A 26,018-nucleotide genomic window follows, 5' to 3' on the forward strand; every position below is an offset into this window, starting at 1 on the left:
ATCTTCCTGTTAGAAAGCAGTTCTTCCTCCCCACCATCACCCATTGCTTGCTCGTAGTGGATTGTGTGATGAGTGTTTGTGTTCTTTGTACTCTTTACCCAAGTAAAAAGTGAAGTAATTATAACTTCCACCTGCCTAAAATGATTTTCACATCTAGTTTTATTTTCAGAGGCTCAACCCTCAGCAAAAGTCATTAAACAAACAACAACAAAAAATTTACACGACTGTAAAATCAGCCTGCTTTTATTCCACGACATGTCAAATATTTTACATGGAACAAAGAGGAGCGAGAGTGTTTCTGCCAGAGAAAATTAGGCACATGAGGTTAAATATTTCACATCCCCAGAACATTATTTTAATAGAGTTGTAAGTGTTGTGGATGCAATCTGCTGAGCCTTTGTTCATGTTCATTTAACGATGCGCTCACACTACTTCCACACACACTTTAAATTTGTACACATGCTCAGCAGGTTAAAAAAAAAGAAAAAATTTAAAATCATTGATATCTGATTCACTCAAACAAAAGTAAAATAAAATGCTTTACAGTTCAGTTTTAAATAGGTAAATCTGTCAGATGTACTGCTCACTTACTCACACACCATCGTTGACTATATAAAAGCAAGAGCTTAAGACACGAGTGCTACGTGGCTACAGATCATACTTTAAAACAAAAATGACTAAAAAAAAAAAGAACACCTTTTTTTGGCCATAAAAATACAAAATAAGATCTTTCTCAAATGTACAAACGTGGCCAAACGTCTTCACTCTTTCAACATGCTCTAGCAGGACGGTGTATACATTCATCAAACATCTGCTTTGTTTACAATTATTTCTTCACACACACACACACACACACACACACACACGGTCATCCTGAAGCTCCGTCTATAATTCCAGACTCGCCCGATGGTCTGAAGTTTAGGGTTAAAGAAAGATTTCCTTCTCTTTTTTCTGTTTGGCAATGTCCTTGGGGAAAGGAGGTGGAGCTGGTGGAGTAGTGTCGCTGCTCCTCCGTCTGTTGAGGTTCTGAGGCGTCTTCACGTTCTGGACAAATGCTGGAGGACTGAAAGTATCTGAAGGAAGAAAGAAGACAAATCCAGCACTCCAGGGAAATAAAAGCTCAAATTCAGTGGTGTTTATCACTGAGGCGGCAGTTTGTACAGGTGTAGCAGTGCAACCCACTGCAATGACCACATTTCTAATTTTATGTCCCTCCTGTTTATGAGACATGAGAGCAGGATCTCATTATTAGGACCTCAGTCACGTCCATTCTGTGCCACCAAACTGAAAAGGTACAAACTCTCCACAAGAGGGTGCTGCTCAGTCATTCGTGAACTAAGGATGAACACTACAAATACGATCACGGGCGTTGCCACTCGTTGCTTTTACTCTGGATCCATTTCTGTATAAATGCAAGGTGGCCCACATCATATTGCAGGTAAACTGCTGTCCTGCAGGAACTACATCACTATTTGTGGAGGAAGTTTTGCGCTTTTGGCTGGACTCTGAATACAACTACTTAATGTGATGTGGATGGCTGATTCTTCACAGTTATTCGCATCACAACCAGATTACAGAAGTTACAGGAGTAACTGCCAAACTGAGCACACACACAAAATGAACATGTCTCCTGTCTTATTGCAATTTTACTGCCGTGTTAACACAAAAAAAAAGTTGCTTGGAAGATGGCAACTGACTGCTAGCGGTCGTAGACCTGGTCTCAGTCACATTTCAAAGGCAACGAGTTCACAAGTTCCGTGCACACAGTCACAATAATTCTAGTTAAAAAAATACTGACAAGTGAAATACTGAAGAGTCAAATCTGCTCCCTCCATCCAGTCTTTTAAATCTAAACTTAAAACTTGTTTATACTCTCTGGGATTCGAGTCTGATTTGCTCATTGTGTCTCCTGCAGCTTTTCCCAGCCATGACTGTGCACGTTTAGCACATACTGAGATCTATTTTACTTATTTCTTAGCCAACCAAGTAAAAACATTTTTTTTTTTACATTTTTCTCCGGTCGTACCTGTATTTATGATCCTTTGAGGACTGGTTTTTCTCTGGAACCTCAGACTTCCTCCTTCTTTCACCGTCACCTGGATGGGCGCCACCTCGCTCAGGTCTATAGAGGCTGGAATTAGAAACACAGTGAGAAATGGTTTCAGTTCACAGCCATGTGGTGTAACAGCTGGCTTCAGATTAAGTGTTGATAAATATTTTTCAAACTTCAGGTTTTAAACGTTAACCTATTTCCTGACCTGCGCTCTGGGCCCTCTTGTGGGTTTTCTTCTTGGAGACTTTGTCCTTCTCCTTGGCCAGTTTTGTGGGGATCTTCTGCTGCACGGGTACAGATTTGAGCGCCTGGTTGGTGGTGCTGACCAGGTTGGGGAGCAGACTGGGTTTGGCCGGGTGTATGCAGATGCTCTCCCTGCGCGGTGGAACTTTTGGGGGGATTTCCAGAGAATCGAACGGTTTTGTGTAGAGTTGTAGCGTTGAGGTCAGAGTGCCTCCGTTCACTGTGCTTCCCCTGAATGACGAGTACATCAAACACTTCGGAGGGAAAAATAAATAAATACGCAATTTAAATTTTCTTTCACATTTGAATTTGCCTTGGTGTAATGTTTCCTCACTAGATCGTACTTGGAGATTGTATTTCCTTTTGTTTAGCTCAGTGGACACAAAAAAATGGCCACATGAATACACAATCACACCGTTAATGGTGATAAATGTTGCATTCATCTAATTCCAATCCCATTCCTCACCTGTGTGGGATCGTCGTAGCTTGGCATGAACTTCTTCTTAAATTTATCTAAGCGCTCCTTGTCTTGTTCCAGCCGCTCCTTTTCTTTTTCCAGTGATCTTGTGGTCTCCCTCAGTCTCTCCAGGTTCTGCTGGTATTCTTTTTTCAGCACGTCGAGTTCGGTCTTCTCCTCGCTGAGCTTCTCCTCAAACTTCCTGCACTCCTCCTCCTTCTGCTTCAGCTGAGCCTCCTGAACCTCCATCTGGCGCCTGAGCCGCTCCTTCTCCTTCTCCCAGTGCTGCTGCTCCTCTCGAAGCTGCGCCTGCTGCTTGCTCAAGCTGTTGAGTTCCTCCCTCTGCTTTTCCAAGCTGCGCTGCTTCTCGTACTCATACAAAGCGTTGCTGAAGGTAGCAGCCCGCTGGTTCTGTGACTGGAAAGCGTGCTGCAGCGCGTTCTGGCTGTCCTGTTGAGCAACGATTGCCTGCACGATGGAAAGTTTAATTTAGCCGGCTGATACCAAATAGAGAAACATCCGAATTTAAGATAAGCTGCTTTACTTTTAAGCTATAGAGCATCTGCCCGAGCATTATCACCCTGTCATAAACCTGTAAAGAGAAAAAAAAAAGAGGGGGGGCAAAAAAGTAACATTTATTCATGAATAAAACAGAGGAAACGATTGCAGTAACTAAGACGATAGATATGAGATTTTGACCTCAGCCTCGGTTAAATGTAGCAGCGAGGCATCGTGGGGTTCTTCATCAGCCTGGAAGTAAAAAAAGAAAAAGCACAAATGGTGTAAATGTTCATGTTTCACCACAGGATGGATGTCAGGTTCTCACATTGTCTCACATCACTCACAGACTGTTCTGGGCCTTCGGAGGAGTGGTGCTGCTGCAGCTGGTCACTAAAGCTGTGGCTCATAGTCGGGGGACTGAAATTTTCAAGGTCATCAGCTTCTTCGCCATCTGAGAAAAACAAATCCTCTCATCATTCATATTTGATGTCACTGCAGGTTTTGGATGTCTTTGTTTTTAGCAGATCATGGGTAGTGGTTGTGGTACGTTTGAAAGAAGCGTATTGCCGATCTTTGGATGTGAGACCAGTTGTGTCATGCTCACATCAGCTCTAATCGGTACAATCAAAAACTATGTAGCAGGGAGCCGACAGATTAAAGAGGGCACCACACACTTCCACCGATACCTCCATCAGGTAACTGAGAAAATTACAAGGCAGCTTTCCATTCACTGATGTCACCACAAGTTAAACATGTCACAGCTTTGATTCTGCATTAGCTGTGTTACTTTAGTATACATGTGTCCTATAAGAGCCACACACAAAGCAGGACAGCACATCAGTCTTACATTTCCAAGTGCTAGCTGCAGATTTACTATCTGCCACTCCTCCCCGTGCGTTACTCTCATCCACGGGAGCGTTTGTGTTGCTTGTCTTCAAGGCAAGCAGGTTCTGCAGGATTTCCACTGACAAAAGAAAAAGAAACAATTCTTTAATCTCTTCCTTAAAAGATAAGATGCTGACTCATGATTCAACAGTGTGAGACGTGAATTTCACTTTTCCTTCAGCATACGTCTTCTACCTTAAAAACGCGGCTGTTTTCCAGCAACATCACACAAAACAACCGGAAACTACAACAAAACTGAGTCCACCTCCATTCTCAGTCGCTCCCTCACCTTCGTCGATGGCTGTGTTCAACAGCATCTCCCGCTGCTGGAGGTCGTTGGCGCTTCCTACGGGATGCAGTCCATCACAGGGGGTTTCCTGTCCAGTCACATGTTTATAGAGAGCAGCAAAGAGCTGCTGCTTCTCTGTCAGACTTTCCTTTATGCGGTCGTCCCTCTCCTTAAGATGAACTAAAGAGCAGCAGAACACAACAAAAGCACTTTTTTTGCGCCATGAAAATAAATAAATAAATCAGTGGAAATCTTTTATTCAGAGAAAAATAGACTTAGCACCAGCGATGGGAATAACGGCGTTACTAGTAACGGCGTTACTTTTTTTTCAGTAACGAGTAATCCAATTACTATTCCTATCGTTACAACGCCGTTACAGTTACTAACAAGAAAACGCGGTCCGTTACTATTTTTCAACAAACAGACGGTTGAAGCTGTGTTCAGCTTACGGCATCTTATATCAGTTGCACGGAAGTATCTGCCTACGTAAGTAATCTGGACGCTACAGCTTTAAGCAGCTGCGCGCGCTCCCGCGGACGGTAATCACGATCACTGTCTAGCACAACACCTGGAGCTAAGGGGGCAAAACGATCGCATGAGTGCTGGTGTTTGACTGAGGAAGAATAAAGTATTCGTGGTAAGCCAATCACATGACCACTTAAAGACAAAGCAACAAGTTGATAGATACCAGTTTTTAAATTGTGTTGATAGGCCACGTAAAACCAGAGTCATGATAAACAATATCTACGCGGCGTTTTTTCCTCAATAGTTTCGTCACGCTAGCAAGCACTCTCTGCTTATGACCAAAAAAAAAAAAAAAAAAAAAAAAAAAAAAAAAAAAAAAAAAAACAACCCACAGGGGAAGTTTCAGGAGTGAGAGAGCGAGAGCAGAAAAAGAGAGAGCGAGTTTTGAGATGTGAGAGATTTGTGACGTTTAGCTTGTTTGGAGTGTGTAGTTAATGTGTTGTCTTGTGTAGTCAGTGTGTAGTGTTGTGGATAGTTTTGTGTTGTGTGTCAGAACAATGAGGCGACTGCTGTCTCCAGGTAGAAACAGGAGTGATACTCCTGCTGCTGTCAGACCTGCAGGTATCAGGCTGTGATGTTCTCCTTTATAGTGGACAGAAATAATTTTTTTGGAGTGGCACAAATAATTTGTGTGTGTGTGTGTGTGTGTGTGTCTTATTGAATGCAGAACAGCTGATTGTTCTGTAAATAGTTTAATAATAAATAATAATAATACATTTTATTTAAAAATAGCGCCTTTCAAAGCACCCAAGGACACTGTACAACAGATAAAAAACACAGAAACTGGAAATATACACAATAATAAGAATAACAGATAAAAGTTAGAGCATACAGAGGTTTAAACATAAGCAATTTTAAACAGATGAGTTTTGAGGGTGGACTTAAAAAGAGGGAATGAACTAATATTTCTGAGGTCAGGAACTAAAAGCCCTGCCCCCCCATTGTAATCAGACGAGCGGAAGGAACAGAGAGAGAAAGAGAAGATGAAGATCTGAGGCACCGGGATGGGTAGTTCATCTGTACTAAATCGGAGAGGTATGGTGGAGAGAGAGAATGAATAGCCTTAAATGTATAGAGGATTATTTTAAAATGGATGCGAAATTTAACCGGGAGCCAGTGAAGCTGCTTCAGGATTGGGGAGATGTGGTGGGTAGAGGAAGTTCTAGTAATAATACGGGCAGCAGAGTTCTGGACACGTTGGAGCTTGTTAATAGATTTTTGTGTAAGGCCAAATAATAGTGAGTTACAGTAGTCAATTCGAGAGATAACAAGATTATGGACGAGAATGGCAGTGGCATGAGGAGTGAGGAAAGGGCGGAGGCGATTGATATTACGGAGTTGGAAATATGCTGCACGTGTGACATTATTGATATGTGAATTAAAGGATAATGTGCTATCAAGAATGACACCCAAGCTTTTCACAGAGGGAGAGATAGGGACCAGTGAGTTATTGATGGTGAGAGAGAAATTGTTAATTCTGGATAGCAGTCGTTTAGTGCTGACCAGGAGAAGTTCTGATTTATTGCTGTTGAGTTTAAGGAAGTTGGAGGAGAACCAGGAATTGAGTTCAGCTAAGCAGAGGATAAGGGAGGATGGAGGAAGAGTAGAATCGGGTTTGGTAGAGAGGTAAAGCTGGGTGTCATCGGCATAGCAGTGGAACTGAATATTATATTTACGAAAAATATGTCCGAGTGGAAGAAGGTAAATGATGAAAAGAAGGGGCCCGAGGACAGATCCCTGGGGCACCCCAGTAGATAGAGGAGAAGGCTGAGAAGTGAAGGATTTTAATTGAATGAACTGAGTGCGGTCAGACAGGTATGATTTAAACCAGGCTAGTGGAGTATGACAGAGACCAATAGAAGCTAATCTGCTAAGAAGAATGGGATGAGAGATGGTGTCAAAGGCTGCACTCAGATCAAGGAGAATAAGGATGGAGAGGAGACCAGAATCAGCTGCCATAAGAAGGTCGTTTGTTATTTTTATAAGAGCAGTTTCGGTGCTATGCAGAGGACGGAAGCCAGACTGGAACTGTTCGTAAAGGTTATTATCAGTTAGGTGTAGATGGACTTGTGAAGCAACTATTTTTTCAAGAATTTTTGAGAGGAATGGTAGATTGGAGATAAATGAAATGGTTTGAAATGGTTATTTAAAAAATCGAGGTAAAAGGTAAATGGATGCAAATAACTTTATTTGCAAAACTTTAACTTTAAAATTGACAATTTATATTTGCATTTAAAGTTATGAAATGATTCATTAAACATGTTTGTGGTTGTTACAGTAAAAAAAATATAACTTTTTCTACTCCGATTTTATGTTTTTTGTCTGATTTTAGATCAATTGTGTTAATACAGTATGTCAAAATGAAAACATAACTGTAAATTCAGACACGTGAGGTTGTGCTGAAAACAATGATACCAAACACGGCAAAGTAAATCGATTTTAAAGGTGAAATGTAGAGGAAACATCAAAAGTAGTTAAAAATGGTCAATTATACCCAGAGGGTTAAACGTTTTTTTTTTTCTTTTTTCTTTTTAAAGTAACGCAATAGTTACTTTTCAAGTAATTAATTACTTTTAGAATATTGTAACTCAGTTACTTTTTTGAAGAAGTAACTTGCCCAACACTGCTTAGCACACAGTGACTCTCGCTTTGTACACCTAACATTATAACAAGAAGAGAAAGGAAGAAGGTCGTTTTCCACACTCTTTGATCTTCCGGCTGGGACAGGTTGAAAATGCATTTAAAAAAAAAAAAAAAATCTTAAGTAAAGAAGGTGGGTGAGCACAAACCCAAAATCAGTTAAAAACTGGCAAATCTCCAAAACAATTTCCAAAAATGCAATTTTTAAATCTTTTAAATCCCTTTCCTTTATGAAGATGTATGCAGTAAAATCAGGTAAAGTTTCCCTCAAATTAATTACTGCAAAAATGTCACACCGGAGGATTTGCCGAGCACAAAAGTGGCGATGTTCTCGGCCGGCTTACCTTGAAACCTTTGCAGAGTAGTGATCATTTCATTGTACTGCACCTCTTGCTGATGACTGAAAAAAAAAAAAAAAAAAAAAACAGACAACCTACTCAGTATCCACTTTTATGTATCATTTTTAATTAGAATTTATACATTTTTATTTGTACAGGGACGAGAATATGACGTGAAACGTGCCACTTTAACACATGCACAAGTGTCAATAAGAAATAATCTGTAAAATAAATATAAACACTAAGAAATAAATGGGTATGATCTCACAAAGACAACAAAAGCTGGCTGTTGGCTGCTTTAATGCTTTAACGTTCAAGTCTTTAGTAAAGAGACACCACACTTTGATCAGGGAGATGTTAACCAATGGCCAGATTTAAAAACAATTTAAATAACTGACTTGTTTTTAATTTAATAGGAAGGCTTTCACTCACCATGATTTAAGAAAAGGAATTTGTTTTATTTAGAAATAAAATGCATCAAATAAAATCCATCTATACCTTATCCTGGTCAGGGTCAGTCTAAACAGAGATCAACTTCTCCTTGGAGAAACTGGAGATTTCTTCCTGTTAGGGTTTCTTTTCTTCCCACAGCCGCCAAGAGCCATCTCAAAGGGGATTGTGTGATTGTTGGGGTGTTCTGTGTATTACTGTAGGGTATTTACGCTATAAAGCGCCTTTAGGTGACAGTTGTAATTTGGAGCTATATATAAATAAAAGTGAATTAAACTGAATCACTGTCTCCAGCAATGATTCCATCCTGATCTCCTGGAAGGACCCGCCCAAAACATCTCCCTTAGGAGGCTATTTAATCAGTGATGTTACCAAATTCTGAATGAAATGTAACATTTATACTGACTAACTTGCTAACTGGAAGGAAGCCAGAAAGGATCGATGGGTGGAGCGAAGGGTGAATCCCCAAGGACACATGGTCTAATGCTTTTATTTTTCAGGGCTGTGTCCACTTAATACTATACTATACAACTTTATAGCACTTATTAATAAAAAGCATAGCATTATTAAGGCACTGCAAATTATTTAATCCCAACACTAATCATTAGCCAATGAGCTTCCCCTGGATAAGCTTCCCTGTGTGACTCCAATAACCAAAGTAGAATTGATCTTTAATTGAACACATTGATACTGAGCCTGCAACAACTTTTCTAAATCTTCATTCTAATATTTAGAGGTGACTCGAGCAAAACTCAGTCCCAGAGACTAAATTTGGTTACACATTTACACATGGTGACATATGTTGAATGCGACACATGTGAACAGAAGCAAACAGAGAACGCAACAGTGCATTCGCAGGCAGATGATAAAATCAAAATTTATAATAAATGTTTTTGCTGTACATTTGATGATGCAAACTTTAGTTCAGACTGGTCCACCCATCAAGGAGGACCTGGGGTACATAGAGAACTATTGATACTACACTATGGTCATTTTAGTGAGATGACCTCATACCAAAGACTGCACTGGCTTCCTTTTTCCAGAAACTACGTCTGATTTGAACGTTTTTCCTAGAAGCACTCGGCTTACCGTTCCAACGCTTCTCGTATGATGGCCTCCCACGTGATGCGCTCCTCTCGAGAGCCCATGCGGATCTCATACATCTCCGGCAAGCCGACGGTGCGTGCACAAATGAGGAAAATAGCCTTCTCCTCCATGGCCACTTCTCTGACTATCAGTCTTTCAAGGGAGATGACTGGAGGTTTGTTATCCTGCACGAGGCGCAATCATAAACACTGATCTTATTATTAAATGCAGTGAAACCTTTTATGTATAAATGATACAGTAAATGGTGTGTAAACGGTGTCAGCCGTTAACGTTTGAGAAGAACTCACAACAGCAGCAAATACGAACTTCTGGTCTTTCTCTTGTAAGAGGAGCAGCACATCTGACAGCAGCACAGCATGGACGTCTGCAGGGGGAGATTAAAGCTGCTCAGCATCAAAACAACACAAGCACTTAATGCTGTGACTCAACAGGACTGCTCATCATCGCTTAATGACAAAAAAGTAGTTTTGCCGGTTGTCGGATTGTTTCGGATTTTGACAAAAGCCGCACTGAGAAGTCAAAGTGGTAATCCACTGAGCACTCAATCCTCAAAGTTTCATTAAAAATCACACCAGAGTACACACACGCTCACCTCAGTTTACCGTCTGACCTCTGCTGATCGCTTCACAGTCACCACTGCATTTTGAAAACAAGGCGGGTCCAAGTTATGTGTAAAGCATAAGTCTAAATATGGACACGAGTGGAAATCTGTGGGAATCTTCATGTGCGTCACACTTGGCTGAGACATGTGACATGCTCTTTGTATTATTACAAATTCTCCCCCCGGCTGAATTTAACTCTGTGGCAATATCTCAAAGGCAACAGCCGCACAAAGCGAATACGACACTAATGGATGTTGCTGTCAGCACGAGGAAGTAAAACTGTTTCACAAAGCAGGACACACTCTGAACTGTAAGCAGCAGGCTTTAAAGTCTCTATTATGCTCAGAGCAGCTTTGCATGACTCACAGTTCAAAACAATCCTCTTATATTGAGCATTTACGTTCGTTTTTTTTGGGTTTGTTTTATTTTGCTGCTCTCAATGGCTCAAGGCCTTGTAAAAACCTACACAGGTTCCGTCTTAAGCACGTTGAGTTTACATATAATTAAATGTGCTTAAGACAGAACACAGATAAAACAGCTATTACTAGATCAAAGTGTTTGATTGTGACACCTTTTGACTGTTTGAGTTTAAGTTTGATCTTTGATATATTACATGCATGTGTGTTTTATTTAACATATGCTCCTGCGTTTAAATTTTCATGCGCTTCTGTGCATTTGGTTTTGTTCATTCATTTAAATACCATCAACTTGCTGAGGACTGCAGTTGAAAATGAATCTGTGTGGCTAAATCTTATTTATATATACATAAACACGAATATCATGCTGAACCAAGAGAAGCGGAAAGAATAAAAATGAGGAAAAAAGCCAAAAGCTCAGGTTTCAGGCTTGTTTAACATGAGACCTGCTGGTTTGTGATCTCATTACAAGCTCAGCAGCTCGGCTCGAAGATCAAAATGTCTTAATAAACTATTGTCTCTCTGCACAGTCTACAAAATATAAAACAGAAATTTATAACATATAAATGTATAACTAAGAAAAATAAAAATGAAGAATTTATCACAACAAATCAACATTGAAAACTAACATTTTCATTGAGAACTTTTATCCTTTTCAGGTCGGGACTCAGGAAAACTGACCGGACCGTCAGTCACTGTTTACTTTGGATATTTAGTAAAACGCAGACATACACAGACGCACGTCCACAGTCATTAGAGCTCGTCACACACCTTTCTGTTTACCAGATGACTTCCAGGTGACCGCGCCTTCATGCACCAGCTTCCTGTTGCCCTGAATCAGATCCTCCCTGCGGATGACCTCGCCTCCGTTCAGCCGCCCCACAGATTTTGGATCCAGACGATAACCGATCTCTCTCACACGAGCGGCTTTCTCATAGTCTTTGACCTGAGCGTTGACCTGAGCGTTCACCTGGGCGATGGTGTTTTTGATGCACTCCAAGGCTTTGCTGAGAGACCTGTGGTCGTCTGTGTCGGCTGTAAGAGCGAGAAATAAACGATCCAACCACATTTATTTCTTTTTAAAACCCTGCAGCCAGCAAGGTGAGCAGATTTCACTAATTTCAGCTTGTAGACATGTTGCTTAGTTAAACACTGAAAGTCTCTTTAAGGTGGCTGTTGAGATTTTACCGTCGATGTTTTGTAGGAGTCGCTCCACCAGCACGGGATACTTTGTGATGCGCTGAGTCACCAACAGTAAGCAGTCGGAGATTCCCAACCTCCGCACCAGAGGCAGCTGACCTATTTTCTTATTTATAAAAAAAATAAAATAAAAACAAAGAAGTTTCATACATTTTAGATACTTGATCAAATTTGTTACTGTATTTGCTTGTTCAAGAGATTACATTAGAGTACCAGATGTGTGACTGCCATTTAAAGAGAAAGTCTCAAACACTGTTTGACAGTAGACAGCAAGACAGAGAAAGTGATACACACAACATGTTGAAGAATAAGAAAAAACATGCCGCTTTGTGTGGTTACAAAGAAATACACTGGTCAAAAACGCTGAAAATACATCAGATGTCAATGAGAAAAATAAATAAATAAATAATCGTACTGGATATCTATGCCGCATCGTTTGATAGGAATGAAAATGATCAACCTGCAGAGGGGCTGAATTCAAAGACAGCCTGAAAAAGCAAAGTTCCATTGCAGTACCTGAAAACTCGTACTTAGTAATTTGTATTAAAGAACGCAGCTGACACAATGGTTCCTGTGACCTGATACTGTAAACACTTGATCTAAATTTAAGATAAGATAAGATAAGATAAGATAAGATAAGATAAGATAAGATAAGATAAGATAAGATAAGATAAGATAAGATAAGATAAGATAAGATAAGATAAGATAAGATAAGATAAGATAAGATAAGATAAGATAAGATAAGATAAGATAAGATAACCTTTATTAGTCCCACACGTGGGAAATTTGTTTTGTCACAGCAGGAAGTGGACAGTGCAAAAGTTATGAGGCAAAAATTAGAATACAATAAGAATAAACAAGGATAAACAAAGGATAAACAAAGCGGACCTGCTCTTGTTCTTCAGCTAAAATTTGAAGGAAATCATTTCGACTTGATGCGAACAGCGAGTGTGGATTTCTTACTCTGTCGAGGGCCTGCAGCCGCTTGTTGTTCTGGATCAGATCTTTGTAGATGCGGTCGGCTTCTAAGTGATGGCCGCAAAACATCCCGTAATAAGCCACCATCTGATCTCCTTTTGAACCTGAAAACTGAAATAATTCAGGGGGGGGAAAAAAAAAAAAAAAAAGGGATATGAAGGCATTAATACTAACAATGATGTGCTGAATTCACGCAACAACATTTTCCTGGTGTGTGGATGCTGGAAATAAGAGTTTTGTTTTTTTTAAAAAGGACATTGATATATGCTGATGTGCTGACTTGCGTTAAGATTTCACAGATCTGTGAGTTTACCTAGAAAACAACAACAGGTGTAGGCGTTTTAATAAACATGAACCCTCTGTGTTAGCATCGAGTTACACTGGAAAAAGTTTTCCATACACTGTGTCAGAAGCAGAGGTTAGAGAACGAAGACTAACATTTCTACTTGTGTGAAAAATGAATATGAAACAGAAAAATTCAGATCCGAGCTTTCCTTCTTGCTTCCCAGCTGACCAATGACTGTAAAAATCATCAGAGGTGTCTGGATTTGCCCAACAACAAATTCAGCTCACAGAGGGATGCACTTAGACGGGCTCTACAGGTTAAGGCCAGTGAGCTCAAGGTCAGTGAGCTCCCAGCCTGGCTCCAGGGACAGCAGGTCTACCTGCTCTCACCTCCGGCTCACCTTTGGGTATTGACCTAAAGAATAAGACTGAGTAATATGAGCAGCAGAACTGAGCTTCCTCTAAATGACACCTCATTTAAAGACAGGGTGAGGAGCTCTGTCATTTGGGAGAAGAGCAGCTAGTCCTCCACACTGATGACAGCCAGTTGAGATCAGGCATATAAGAAGATTACTTATCCCACATGAGCATTTGAGCATTTTTGACCCACTCCCAAACTACTTTGAGGGCCTATAACAGTGTGGCACTGTGTGGATTCTCATTTCTCACTCAGGAAATGTGTTGATAAATGGGGAGCATGAAAAAAAAGTGTGTGTGGGAATATGACGTCAGTGGCATTGCATCGTTCCTGCACGTATTTACTGCTCTTTGTTTGTGGGTCTGTGCCTTCAGTTTTGTCTTGAGTCACTGAAAAACTGCCCTGTTGGGTTGAGGTCAGACTCATTTGACTCATTTGCGCACTGAAGAATATCTTATTTCTTTGCCTTAAGAAAATATTGGGTGAACATCCATTCAGTTTTGCAGAATCGGGCTAAATCTGGGCAGAGTGAAGAGCCCTGCGCGCTTCACAATTCATCCTGCTGCTTCTGTCATCTGTCCAAAAATAAAAAATAAAAAATCTATTTCAGAACTGTGCACGCTCTCGTTAAAGTAAAAGTCTAATCTGGCCTTCCTGTTCTTGTGGTTTTTACCTTGTTATATTCCCTTTTTACCTCCATTCATGAAGCCTTCTCTTGTTTGTAGACCTTGATAATCACTCCTACTGTGACTATCAAGGTCTGTCTGTGGTCTGTGGTTGTTAGGGCCTTTTTCAGTAGCTGAGCTGGTCAGTGCATTCCTTTTTCAAGAATGAACCAGACTGTTGGTTTAGCCACTCCTCTGATAGGCTTATTTTTGGAATTGGAATTTCAATCAGGAAAAGTGATCCTTCAGGATGTTGAACAACCTGTTTATTCTCCAATTTCAGGACCTTTTTCCCCCCATTTGGACCTCTAATGGCTTCCAGATTCCTGAAAGTATTTTGTGGAAGCTGACCTTAACGCATCACTTTGCGTTGTGTTACCATAAAAACTCTTAAAGCATTTTACCCTCAGGATGAGTAAATAATAAACATGTAAGCAGATACGGCGCACTGCTTTCCCAGCTTACCTGAGAGATGAGGACATCTGTTATCTGTGATATTTGGTAGTTAATCGGGTTTCCTTCCTCCTGACTCTGGTTTCGGCACATTTTGAGGCATTTGAGGAAGTGCTCGTGGATGACGAGTAGGGATTCGATGCCCAGGAAGAGCCTCTCCAGCCGATCCTCTTCTATCAGCTGGGACTGCCTCAGCTCGTGCATGAAGACCCCGAGAAGGATTTTTAAGGTGTGCACGAGGTGCACCTCGGTCTTGATCAATTCTAGGAAGTACATGAAGAGAAAAACTCTTGATAAAATATTCTTCTTTCTCAGCACCAACCACTGTGACTCTAAATGTTTCCCCAATGCAGCGTAAAAGACAGGGTCAGCAGGTCAAAGCAGCGTTCAAAGGCAGACAAGAGAATTACTAATGTCATCGTACTTATTATCACAGCAGAAGTGTGTCTCAGCAAAAGGTCCTATGAGGTAAAGAGAGAATCCACCACCGCTGTTGTAATCATAATTATAGGCATTAGAAAGAGCTCTCAATTCAATGGGTGATTGACATAAGATTCTGACACGCTGACAAACACAGGAATTTATGCGCGGATATATTTTGACAGGTTATAGAAAAATACCCATAAAGAGCAAAACAGCATTCAACATTTAGGCCTCAACTTGATTCAGTATAGCTCAGCGTACCATAGATGATGTCTTGTCTTTTTATTTCCTCTTTGCTCAGGTTCTTTAGGTAGTTCTGATCCACAGTCAGACTCCAGGAGTCTGCCTCCAAATTCTGGGCATCGGCTTCAAGCTCGAGTTGCAGCAGGGTATAATGGGAGTCTGGATGACACACACACACGTTACATGAAACAAGGCTTGTGCTTTGTGGTCATATGAGTGCGTGTCAGTGATTCACTGCTGGTTACACAGGTTTTTTTGAATCTGCTTTTAATAACTTTTCTTTATATAGCAACAGATTTAGGTCTTTTCCTTATTTATATACAACTGCATACAAAAATATTAAAAGTGAGTAAAACTAAGCAGCACTGGACTGTGTTAAATATATTTATGGACAAGAACAACAAAGACTATAAAAAGGTATTTTCACCCAGGAAGTTTCCACCATTATTTTCCGACTGTGACAGAAGTGAGGAGCTGTGAGCAGCTCCAGGTCGTGCTTGACCGACTGACCTTCGAGGTTGATGGGATCAGTCAAGTCCTCACTGGAGAGCTTCAACCGATCTCTCCAGCTATCGGTCTCCTCCATCTGTGCTAATTTGTCAATTTCTACTGAGTGAAAAGAAAGAAAAAACCCCCACAAAGGAACAACGTCACAAAGAATAACACAAACATCACACAACTTGGAATGTGTGGTTAGGTTTGAGTTTCTTCACTAGAAAACAGCCTATTTATTGTATCAGGAGTAAAACTAAACCTGGGGACGTACACACCTGGGGCTTGTGTTGCTGTAAGAAGAGAGGGGTTGATTTTGGTGTTTTTGGGTGGGGTGGGTGGCAGTCATGCGTGGACCGAGGAAGTTGGCTGAAAGGCCATTGTGGGCTGGGGGAGAAATACTCTCCCCAGGGCTGTGTGAGAGAGCAAAAAACAGTCTGTGAGAAACATGAGCAGAAAGATGAGGACTGCTAACAGACTAAAGTGTCAGGTGGTTAAAACACTGAATCTCTAGCAAATTTGCTACATCACAAATGTCCCCCTGCTGCTGCTTCGTCACTAGCGGATTGCTGCTGTTACCCACAACTTGTTTGGAAGACTTCATTCCTGTCTGCAAACAGTCGCCAACTACTCTCTGAGCTGCCTCAAAGTAGAAGTGTGCAACTGAAGGCAAACATTCTTCATTTACTCCATTCACTCTATTCTTCATTGCAGATAACCCAATGGAAGGAGGCTTTCGATGTAGTGGTAATTCTCGGCCAGTAATTTCACGTAGCAACAGCAATTAAACCTCAATCAACCGGCCAATCAACCGGTCTCCAGGTCTGTGTGACTGGAGATTAAAGCAAACTACTAGAATATCAATTTAGACAGAAACTTTATGTAGTCAGGGCAACATGATACCGCTGAAGGTCACAGCGTGATTGCTTATTGCCATCTGTGAAGCCACAACTTAAACTCAAACACAAGTTTATCATTTTAGGGGAAATAAAGTAAAATATAACTTTATTATTCGGCTCTGAAATCTCTCTGTCCTCAGACAGTTACACAAAAAGACTTCCTACCAAAGAAAAAGAACAATATTGGCAGACAAGTGGTTACAAAACTAATCTAGTCTTGTGTAGAGGGAACTGGTTTAGCAAACTGTGACAACACAGCTCAAGTCAGACCAGCTTTCAGGCTAACTAAAAGAAGAAAAAATTATGCAAGACAAGTGGAGCTGCACAAGTGATGTCATTTATTCAAATTAACACAGGTACAGCAGCTGCTTGCACAAACACAGATCAACATTTCCTTTTATTCTTTGAAGGGTCATTTCGCTCAGCATTTTCCTCCTGACTCAGAGATCTGCATCTCTGCAGGGAGATGACTACGGACACATCCTTTTACACTCAGCTTTTCCTCGTCCCTCAAATGACTTTTTATCATATTCTTTTCTGTGACCCCGAGTGACTCATCTGCTTCTAACACTTCTGCCTCGCTTGTTTTCCAACTTAAGCGTGTCACCGTTTCCCTGAGACAAGGGGCGGGGGAAGGGAGGGGGGTGCAACAGAGAAAAGACACTTAAATTAGTGCACAGAAACAAAAGGAGGAAAAAAAGTATATGGGGGCCTGCTGGCTGGCAGTGTGCGCATGCTAATGGGTGCTTAAGTGTCAGCGACAACAATCTACTGGTCTTTGCACACACCTACATGTGTTTAATCAGCAGCAGCAAAGCCTGCTGGAGGTCTGACAAAAGAATGAACAACGCAATGAAGAAAATGATGATGGGAGTAAACGTCAAAAACAGTCACAACTTTAGCAGCAAAGATCTGTATTTTACTGGTTTCCCACCACACCCAAGCTCAAAGCTTCATCATTTCACCCCACAGTTTAAGGAGGAAAGGCAGCAGCTGTTCAAAGCCAGACACACCTAAAGCACACACACACACATTACTATGACACAACTCATAAACACACATAGCTCTCGCCTGCAAACTTATGTCTTTTTTTTTTTTTGGTAAAACAAGAAGAAATCTAAACTTATACTTGCAGCACACTCTTCAAAGAAGCAGTTTCGGAGCCTCAACATTATTCTTTTGGCTGCCATCATGTTATTTATTTGTAGAACCAGAAGTGATCTTTAGGATACAGAGCTACAGCATGAGCCAAGCAAGTTAGAAGTTAAAGGCGGTGTACCTACCTATTTACTTTGACTGTCTCTAACATTTTATATATCAGGAGATAAGTATATTTAACAAAAATAATCTGGAAATACAATCTAGGATGAACTACAAAATGGGGCATATTGCACTTAATTCACAAAAAGTCAAAATACAGAAGCATTGTGTGGAAAAACTCAGTAACCCGTTACTGCTTCCACAGAAATTAAGAGTGCGAGACATAGGTCTGCTAATAAAAAGCAACTCATTGATAATAAGCAGGTGTTAGCACCTCTAAAAAGATGTTTTTGCTAGCAATCTTAAAGAACCAATTGCTGCTGCCCATCAATCTGGGAAAGGCTATAAGGACATTTCCAAACAATCGAACTGCATCTTTCTGTACTGCAAAAGATTATTCACATGTAATAATGTGAATAATAATAATAATCTTAAGGTCAGACAGTGCAATGCTCAGAGAAACCGCAAAAAAAATCCAAGAGCTCTCTCTCAGACTCTGGAAGTCTCAGTTAGCATGTTAAATGTTAAAGTTCATAAAAGTTCATGACAGAGTAATTGAAAAAAAAGACTGAATACACTTGGCTTGTTTGTCAGGTATGCCAAGAGAGTGAGTGCACAGCTGAGGTTTGCAAAACTGCATCTGAACAGATGTCCTTTGGACAGCAGAGATGTTTGGCTGTAAAAAAACAAAAAACCAAACACAGCACATCAGTAGAGAGCTGAGGATTTGGGCACCTTGCAGTCACTGAGTGCACCATGATGTATACCAAAGTATTTTAGCGTCAAAGAGTGAGGACATCTGCCCAACCCGGTTGTTCAGTGATGACGCGACGAATCCTACTTCCGGGTCTAAAGTAGTCTGCGTTTAATATGGCTTTTGTGTTGTTAACATGTTTAATGTTTTGTATTTCCTTCTATTTAATCTCAAAAAGCTCCTAAAACAGTCAGTGATCCCTGTTGACCTCCCTCTGCTTTTACCACTAATCATTTATTTAAGCTCAGTTTTTAAAACCTTAGGATGTAACTGCAGCCCAGCCCATGCAGCAGTATATGAATGACTAACCTCGTATTGTGGATGGATTATCTCAGTTGTTCTCCTGGCTGAAGTTTGGTCCTTTTACAGCATCCTGCCATGCGATTACATTTGCTCCTGACCACCGAGAACACTCACGGTAACTTTTATCGAGTGGAAAAAAAGTTAGCTTGTTTATATTATGCTAACATAGCTGTGTCGCTAGCGGTCACGTAGCACATCATTATATACCAGCTAGCCCAACTTCAGTAACCCTACAAACGTCACTGCTGTTTAGTTTTCTGTCTTCATTTATGTTGGAAGTGATAGCAGAGCTGTACGTTTGAATTTGTTTCCAAAACCCCGCAGTCAGGACATGCTATATTGTATTTAGATAGAAGCTAGCGAGCTAACTCCCTGCTAACTTCTAACTCCGTTAAATGTCATAAATTCCGTTTTCATGGATGCCTGGATGTTAAACTCAATTGTTACACCTGGTAGAGCAGAACGCTGATCATTTTATTAAAGATGAAAGACTTTAGACAGTTTTTCAACTCTCAGTAATGCCATAGTGATCGTTTGATATGTGGACCTGCAGCGGAGTTTAGACCCAGACACGGCTAGTGACGTCAGACTGAACAACAGCTAAAGCCTGACTGAAAGTGGGTCATGAATGACTGACAGAGTCAGTCACACTGATTCTTAGGTTTTATTTTCAGAATCCAGAGCTCAACCTTATTGAAATGCTGTGGTGGAACTTTAAGAGAGCTGTGCATAAACGAATGTCTGCAAACCTCAATGAACTGAAGCAACATTATAAAGAGGAGTGGGCCAAAATTCCTCTGCAGCGATGTGAGAGGCTGATACCATTACTTCAGGTTACTGCTGCTGAAGGTGGCTCTACCAGCAACTGAATCACACACTGCATCTGCATATTTGTTTATTTTTTGATTAATAAATTGGATGTACATAAGATGTAATCAGTTGTTGTTCATCTGAAGTTGTATTTACTCAATTTACTCAAGACCAGATAAGGGCGAGATATCTTTTATGATGTCCACATAAATCAAAACGGTTACAAAATAAACCAAAGTGAGAATACAAAGACAGCATCATGCCTTACTGTATCATGTTACAGCACTTTCTTTAAAAACCAGCTTTTAAGCTGCATGGCATATGGTTATCCATGTAGTGGCTGTATCATTCAACAGCTCGTTGAAGACAGAAGCCACACCTCAAATGATTCACCCACATGGGGCGGAGAGGGAGCAGAGCAGCGTGAAATACAGGTCGTTCTCTGCAAGGAAATAAAAACAAAAAACAAGACTGGCAAGTCTGCCGAGTATTCTGCAGAGGACAGAGACGGGAAAATACTGGTGAATGACGTGTTTGAAGAGTAGCTTTACTCAGACTTACAGCAGCATAGCAACAGGAGGACTTCTCCTGGCAAGACAGCCCCAGCAAGGCCACCCACAGCTCAGAGCCAGAAGAGGCCACAAATCCAGTGATCCATTTGCTCTTGGCCCTCATAAAACCCAAACAACGTACATTTCACACATAACTACAGTAGAAAATATGATCAGAGAGAGAAATACTGCAGTGCTTGCTCTCTTGTGCAGCCTTGACACACAGTTTACTTATTGACTAGAAACAGGGTGTTTTTAACTCCACTGCAGTGTGCTGTAACCGCATGCCAATGTGTTTCTGTCAGTATGAAGAGGTGAATCTGACCTTTACTGAGTCCTCAATGTGAGGCTGGAGCAAGAGCATGTGTCTGCATCGTGGAGTTAGAGTCCCGGATAACCCAGAGCACGGCTAAACCTTTAAATGTTACACCAACCTCAAGGCCTTCAGCTCCATTTGTGGTCTGAATTTATAAGATTACAGACGTTTACTGTATTTTCTCACCATTTCAAGCTGCTATTGGTTCACCTGAATTCATTAAAGTGTGTGAGACTAATTAATAAACCTTAGAAACCTTAAAGTATATTATGTGCAATTTTTAATACTTAAATATACTGTAAAACAATATAAAAAAAAAACAGTAGACCGATTATGCTGCTTTAACGCCTTTCCAACACTCATCTGCAGCTCCCTTAAATGTCAACAAAAGGCCCTTTTAGCCGCTCCATTATTTTCTATAACAGATGGATTACTATAATTGATTGAATAGACTTTACTCCGGGTGCCCTTCCTTCACTAAATCTCGAGCCTGTAGTGGGACCTGTAGTACAAATGACTGGTGGGCAATACAGCCGCTAATCATCCCATCATATTTCAAGAAAATCTGTGATAAAGATAAGATTGACGATATAGAAACAAAAATACTCAACATTATCAGTGCTCACAGCATTTATAAGTGTAAGTAAATGAAAGGCCTTTTCTATTCTTCAATGAGCTACTGTCATTGATGACTCACCTAATACCTAATTTTAGGTGTGAACCTACTGAAATAGCAGCAGCATTACAATGCAACAGTAGGTCAATTCAATTTGACCTTCAATTCATGTGCGGAGGAAACCAGGGAGTGCTCGTCACCTGGTCTATGCCATCTCTACAGTGAAGCATGGTGGTGGCAGCATCATGTTGGGGGGGGATGTTTTTCAAAAGAAAGATTTATGTAGCAATATACAGAGACGTCCTTGACGAAAACCTGTTCATCTTCCAACAGTATATAAAACAGTCTCCGCAACTCTGAAAGTCTATGTGGCCAACAGCAGACAACATTATGCCCATATCGTGGCCTAAACCAATCATGAAGGTGCTGCTTAGAGTAGCTGAACACGCCGCTGAAGCATCGCAGCACTGACTCCGTGCTGCTGCTGTTCGATCGATTTGTGTGTCACGCGCATCTCTGCATAGATGCGCAGAAAGGGGAAATAACGTAGAGAATTCCCAAGATAATCCAATAGTGCACGGCGACACCTGCACATTCCACCAATGTGCTAATGTTCCGCCAAAAAAAATCCTAGGTTGGTACGACCAGCCGCAACTCTGAATGTCTCTGTGTGGTCAACAACAGACACACATTATGCCCATATCTTGGTCTAAACCAATCAGAGATAATCAAGGGCAGAACCTCTCAGATGCCCATGCCCAAGGTAAGATGTTCAGATACTGAGATGTTCAGTTCGAAGCCTTTGAGGCACTTTTAATTTTGACTTTCTTTTTATTTTATACATCTTGAGATATTTTGAGTTTAAATTTCAGCTCAGTGAAACACTTTAAGCACAAGAACTTTTTCAGTACCGTATTTTTCGGACTATAAGGCGCACTTAAAATACTTTCATTTCCTCAAAAGTGTACCTTATTGTTGGAGCATTACGGCTAGCGGACCTAAGAAAAAAAAGTTAGGCGCACCAGTAAGGAGTGGCTTCAGGACCACTCTAAATACCCCCGGGTCGCCCAGCCAGAACCCAAACTTGACCCAGATTGAACATCTCTGGAGAGATCTGAAAATGGACCTTTAGAGGTTCTGCCAAAAAGAATGGGAAAAACTTCACAAAAAAACTTGTAGCATCCCACTCAAAAAGACTTGATGCTGTAATTCAATAAAAGGTCCATTTAATTTATTCCATTTTGGAATACGGCTGTAAACATGACAAAATGTGCTGCTTGATGTCACACAATAAGATTGAAAAAATATTCGCTTCCTTGGATTATTATTTTATTTTATCTTTTAAACCAGCTGCTTAAAGCCCTGCTTTTCCAACATGTAAGCGCATCATCCACTGTTTGCACTTCCTGTCATTATGAAGTGCAGCTAGCTGAATGCAGCTTGTAATGCTCAGCAGATTCATTTGTTTACATTTAGGCCACACATCACCAGCTGATAGTATCGCCTCCTTTGTAGCCTCGGTGTACGGTGTGTTTTTGCCCAACAAGTTTGTTGTTTCCAGTCTTCATCAGGAGTGGATTTCTTACATACTTTGCAAAATTCTGTGCTTTATCGGAAATTGCTGAAGTAGCTCCCTTTTTAGATACTAAAACGTCATCGCAGGGCAACACACAACTCTTGCTATCAGACACGCCTGAGCTTTTTTCATTGTTGTGCAATACTGTAAATTTAGGCAGTTATCTGATACAATGGCTAGTACTGCCTATACCAATACTTATATCTTATAAAGTCAGCTTATGTAGGCGAGAGCAGTGTGTCATGATTTATGAGATGAATCATCAGTTTGCAAATTTTGAAAACATTTTCATGACAACTAAATCAGTTTTTTACTTTCCACAATTTGAGGAATATATTTTCATTAAATAATAATAATAATAATGATAATTTGTTAACACAATTCAGTGGACTACATACTAAAGGTAGAGGATAGAAACAAAGTATTGATCTTATCGTGCCGATATTAATTTGATAATATCAATATTTGGCTCTATCTACCTACCTACAGTGCATACTGGGATATATAAACACATGATGATGTGAGCTTTATATCACGTAAAGATGTATTAATGATACGGTACAAAGCCCTTAAAAAGCACGTTAACATACCCAGGATATTTTTTCTTCTGATTCAACCATGAAAAGTGCTTTACAAACCCAAACATGGCCGCTAACAGCTGCATTTTTCAGTTTGAGTGCAGCTAGCCAAACAATACAGAGTGAAAGTGGACAGTATATCTTTGGTTATTTAACATAAAACTCATTGTTGCAGCCAGGTGCAGATCAAAAATGGTCTTATTGTCCTTATTTTCCTCTGAGTTACCGATTCTGTCACTAGTTAGCCAACATAAACTAAGTCTATTAGTCACAACCAACCACATGACGTAGTTCAATATTGACAGAAATGGCGATAAACATGTTTTTAAAACTTAAACTTTAAGTATTTATTTCTTAAATCCAGCTTCACAGTGTTACATCTATGTCAGTGTTCAAGAGCAGGGCTCCATGATCTAAATTTGCCTTTATATGATTAATGTTTCACGTCCTCTTTAAAACCTAAATAAATAATAATCACATCCTGCACAGACATCCATCCGGTTGTCAAGTGATGACGTATGAACCCTGCTTCCAGGCCCAAACTACTCTGTTTTTATTAAGGCTGTTGTGTTTTTAACATATTTTAATGCTTTGTATCTTGTTCTACTTAATCTGAACAAGCCCTTAAAAAGTCAGTGATTACTGTCTGCCTCTCTGGGCTTTTAATACCACTAATTATCTGCAGCACGTAACTACAGCCCAGTCCTTCAAATTCTCAAATCTTCACTTTTAAAACCAGCAAAAATTGTCTTCAGCTCTAAGCTTTATGTACACAAAAACTTTGAAAGATTAACCTTTCAGTGAACTTAAACTTGCGGGTAAATTTGTGACTTCTATCATTTAATCCAATTTCAAATGCTTCAATTTTACTCAGATAATAAACTTAATATGCCACTTCTATAATTTTCCTGCTACACCTGAACTCTTTCAGATCTTAATATGATCTAAATATGGCCACTTCTGGCTTCAAAACCCCCAAAATGGTAGCCAATAAAACGCTAGACCTGAGGCTGCGAATACCAAAACAAATGGTGTAATGACGTTGCAATGGCTACTTCCATCTTTCGTATACAGTCTATACTTCCAACTAGAACTGTTAAGCTTTGTTAAGCAGATTTAGATTTTTCCTTTTCTGATTATGTTTGGTTTGTCTAAAATTCTTAGTTCAAACTTACATCTAAAGTTTTAATGGTTTCAGACCTGCATAAACACGTCTATCAGAAATATTTTTCAGAGGCATTATTTAAAAACCACACATACATTGTTTTTATTTTTACTGTTACAAGTTATATGCTTACATATACAACTAGCTTCTTAATGCTCTGTATTTTTTTGTTTTCTTTTTTTAATCAGCCAAGGTTTAAAAACTTTTATGACTAGCCTACATTTCAGCGGACACCAAGATTTATCAGCAATTGTAATTTAGCTGACACTTGAGGTTTTTCAGTTGTATATGATTAAATTTATGGATTTCAGATACATTTCTTATTAAAATTTACTTATTTTTATTTTATGTTATTTTGGTCGACACGTCCTAATTTTAATATATGTGCAGCTGGCAGAGCTCTACGTATCACTCCGCCAAAGGAAAAACGTTCCATTCCTGTGCGTTTTATTGGTTCGACGTTGTATATGAATATCACTCCGCGTATGGAATAACCCTATTTTTGTACGTTTTTAACGGTTATGGATTAATCTCACTGCGTAGCTAGTGACTTGACACCCCAAAAGGAAAGTTCAGAGAATACTCTTAATTTCATAGGATAGTTACACATGATAATTATAAACTCTCGAACTAAACTCCGACTAGATTCTAATGTGAATGTGAGGTATGACAAGGTAACTTTAATTCAGTGCGTATGTTATTGAAGAACCTGTCATAGTGAATCTGCTTTCACCGAAAGGAACAGAAACAGGTGTAAAGCCAGGAGAGTCGAGAGAGAAGGGAGCGCCAACAGGTGACTGAACACGTATCCCAACCTTGTTTATAAAGTTTATGACTCCTGTTTTTCCCACTACTTGGCATACGGAGCTGAAGTTATGCTAATTTAGCGACCAAATTCAAGACAGTCAAGTCGAGTCAGTTTTCCTGCTCACGTCTTCTTAAAACTTTCTGCGTTCGCGACGCAGCGTTGCGTTTTACGGGGTTAGTAAGCTAATTTAGCTTGCTAACGCAATCCCTTCATGCTTGTTAACTACTTCTATCCACTTGATGCTCATATACTAAACAATAATAGTTAACTCCGAGAACGGTTTCATCTTACCTGCTATTGAAATGAAGCCGAAAGAACGAGAAGACAGGTTTTCTGTTATTTCCAGGTAAAGGTAAGCGAGATCAATCTTATCTGTCAGCAGCGCCCGCTAAAAACAACAAACAGAGAGGATGTCTCCGAAGGAACAAGTGCACAAATAAGAAGGAAAAAAATGGAGCTGATGAGGGAGGGAGGGAGGGAGTGTTTTAAAACAAATCCCAGCCTCTTTTGTGTAAACCCTCCTTCCTCCTCTAAGCATTGTGGGAATGTGCTGCTTCAGTAATACCTGATCTTCATACAGCAACTACCTCTTCTCTCAATCCTTAAATTAATACAGACAGCTGGCATCTGCTGCAGTTCACCTTCCCAGTAAGAAACTCTGGTAGCCATTTTTAGTGAAAAACAACTGCTGTGAATAGTTACATGCTTTTATTTTGGCA

The 26,018-nt window shown here is 40.2% G+C and overlaps 1 protein-coding gene across 3 annotated transcripts; it reads right to left on the reverse strand.

Moving 5' to 3' along the window:
- Positions 1-221: 221 nt before the first annotated feature.
- On the reverse strand, positions 222-25,747 carry arhgef18a (rho/rac guanine nucleotide exchange factor (GEF) 18a). Of its 3 annotated transcripts, none has more exons than XM_080907958.1 (20): positions 25,591-25,747; positions 15,942-16,076; positions 15,682-15,777; positions 15,190-15,330; positions 14,518-14,768; positions 12,670-12,795; positions 11,695-11,812; positions 11,278-11,541; positions 9,776-9,852; positions 9,471-9,652; positions 7,938-7,993; positions 4,429-4,608; positions 4,102-4,218; positions 3,599-3,705; positions 3,453-3,503; positions 3,298-3,345; positions 2,763-3,221; positions 2,259-2,550; positions 2,027-2,131; positions 222-1,073 (listed from the first exon to the last, which is right to left on the reverse strand). In XM_080907958.1, exons 3-20 carry the CDS (start codon positions 15,755-15,757, stop codon positions 925-927), a joined length of 2,799 nt encoding a protein of 932 aa, XP_080764084.1. In that variant the 5' UTR covers positions 15,758-15,777; positions 15,942-16,076; positions 25,591-25,747; the 3' UTR covers positions 222-924. The 3 variants fall into 3 exon arrangements, with proteins under 3 accessions (XP_080764084.1, XP_080764085.1, XP_080764086.1); XM_080907959.1 differs by having other exon boundaries at positions 15,682-15,780; XM_080907960.1 differs by lacking the exons at positions 15,682-15,777; positions 15,942-16,076 and having other exon boundaries at positions 25,591-25,743.
- Between the last annotated feature and the right edge of the window lie 271 nt (positions 25,748-26,018).

Source organism: Rhamphochromis sp. 'chilingali' (assembly GCF_963969265.1).
Source record: "Rhamphochromis sp. 'chilingali' genome assembly, chromosome: 16".
NCBI classification, from domain to species: Eukaryota; Metazoa; Chordata; class Actinopteri; order Cichliformes; family Cichlidae; genus Rhamphochromis; species Rhamphochromis sp. 'chilingali'.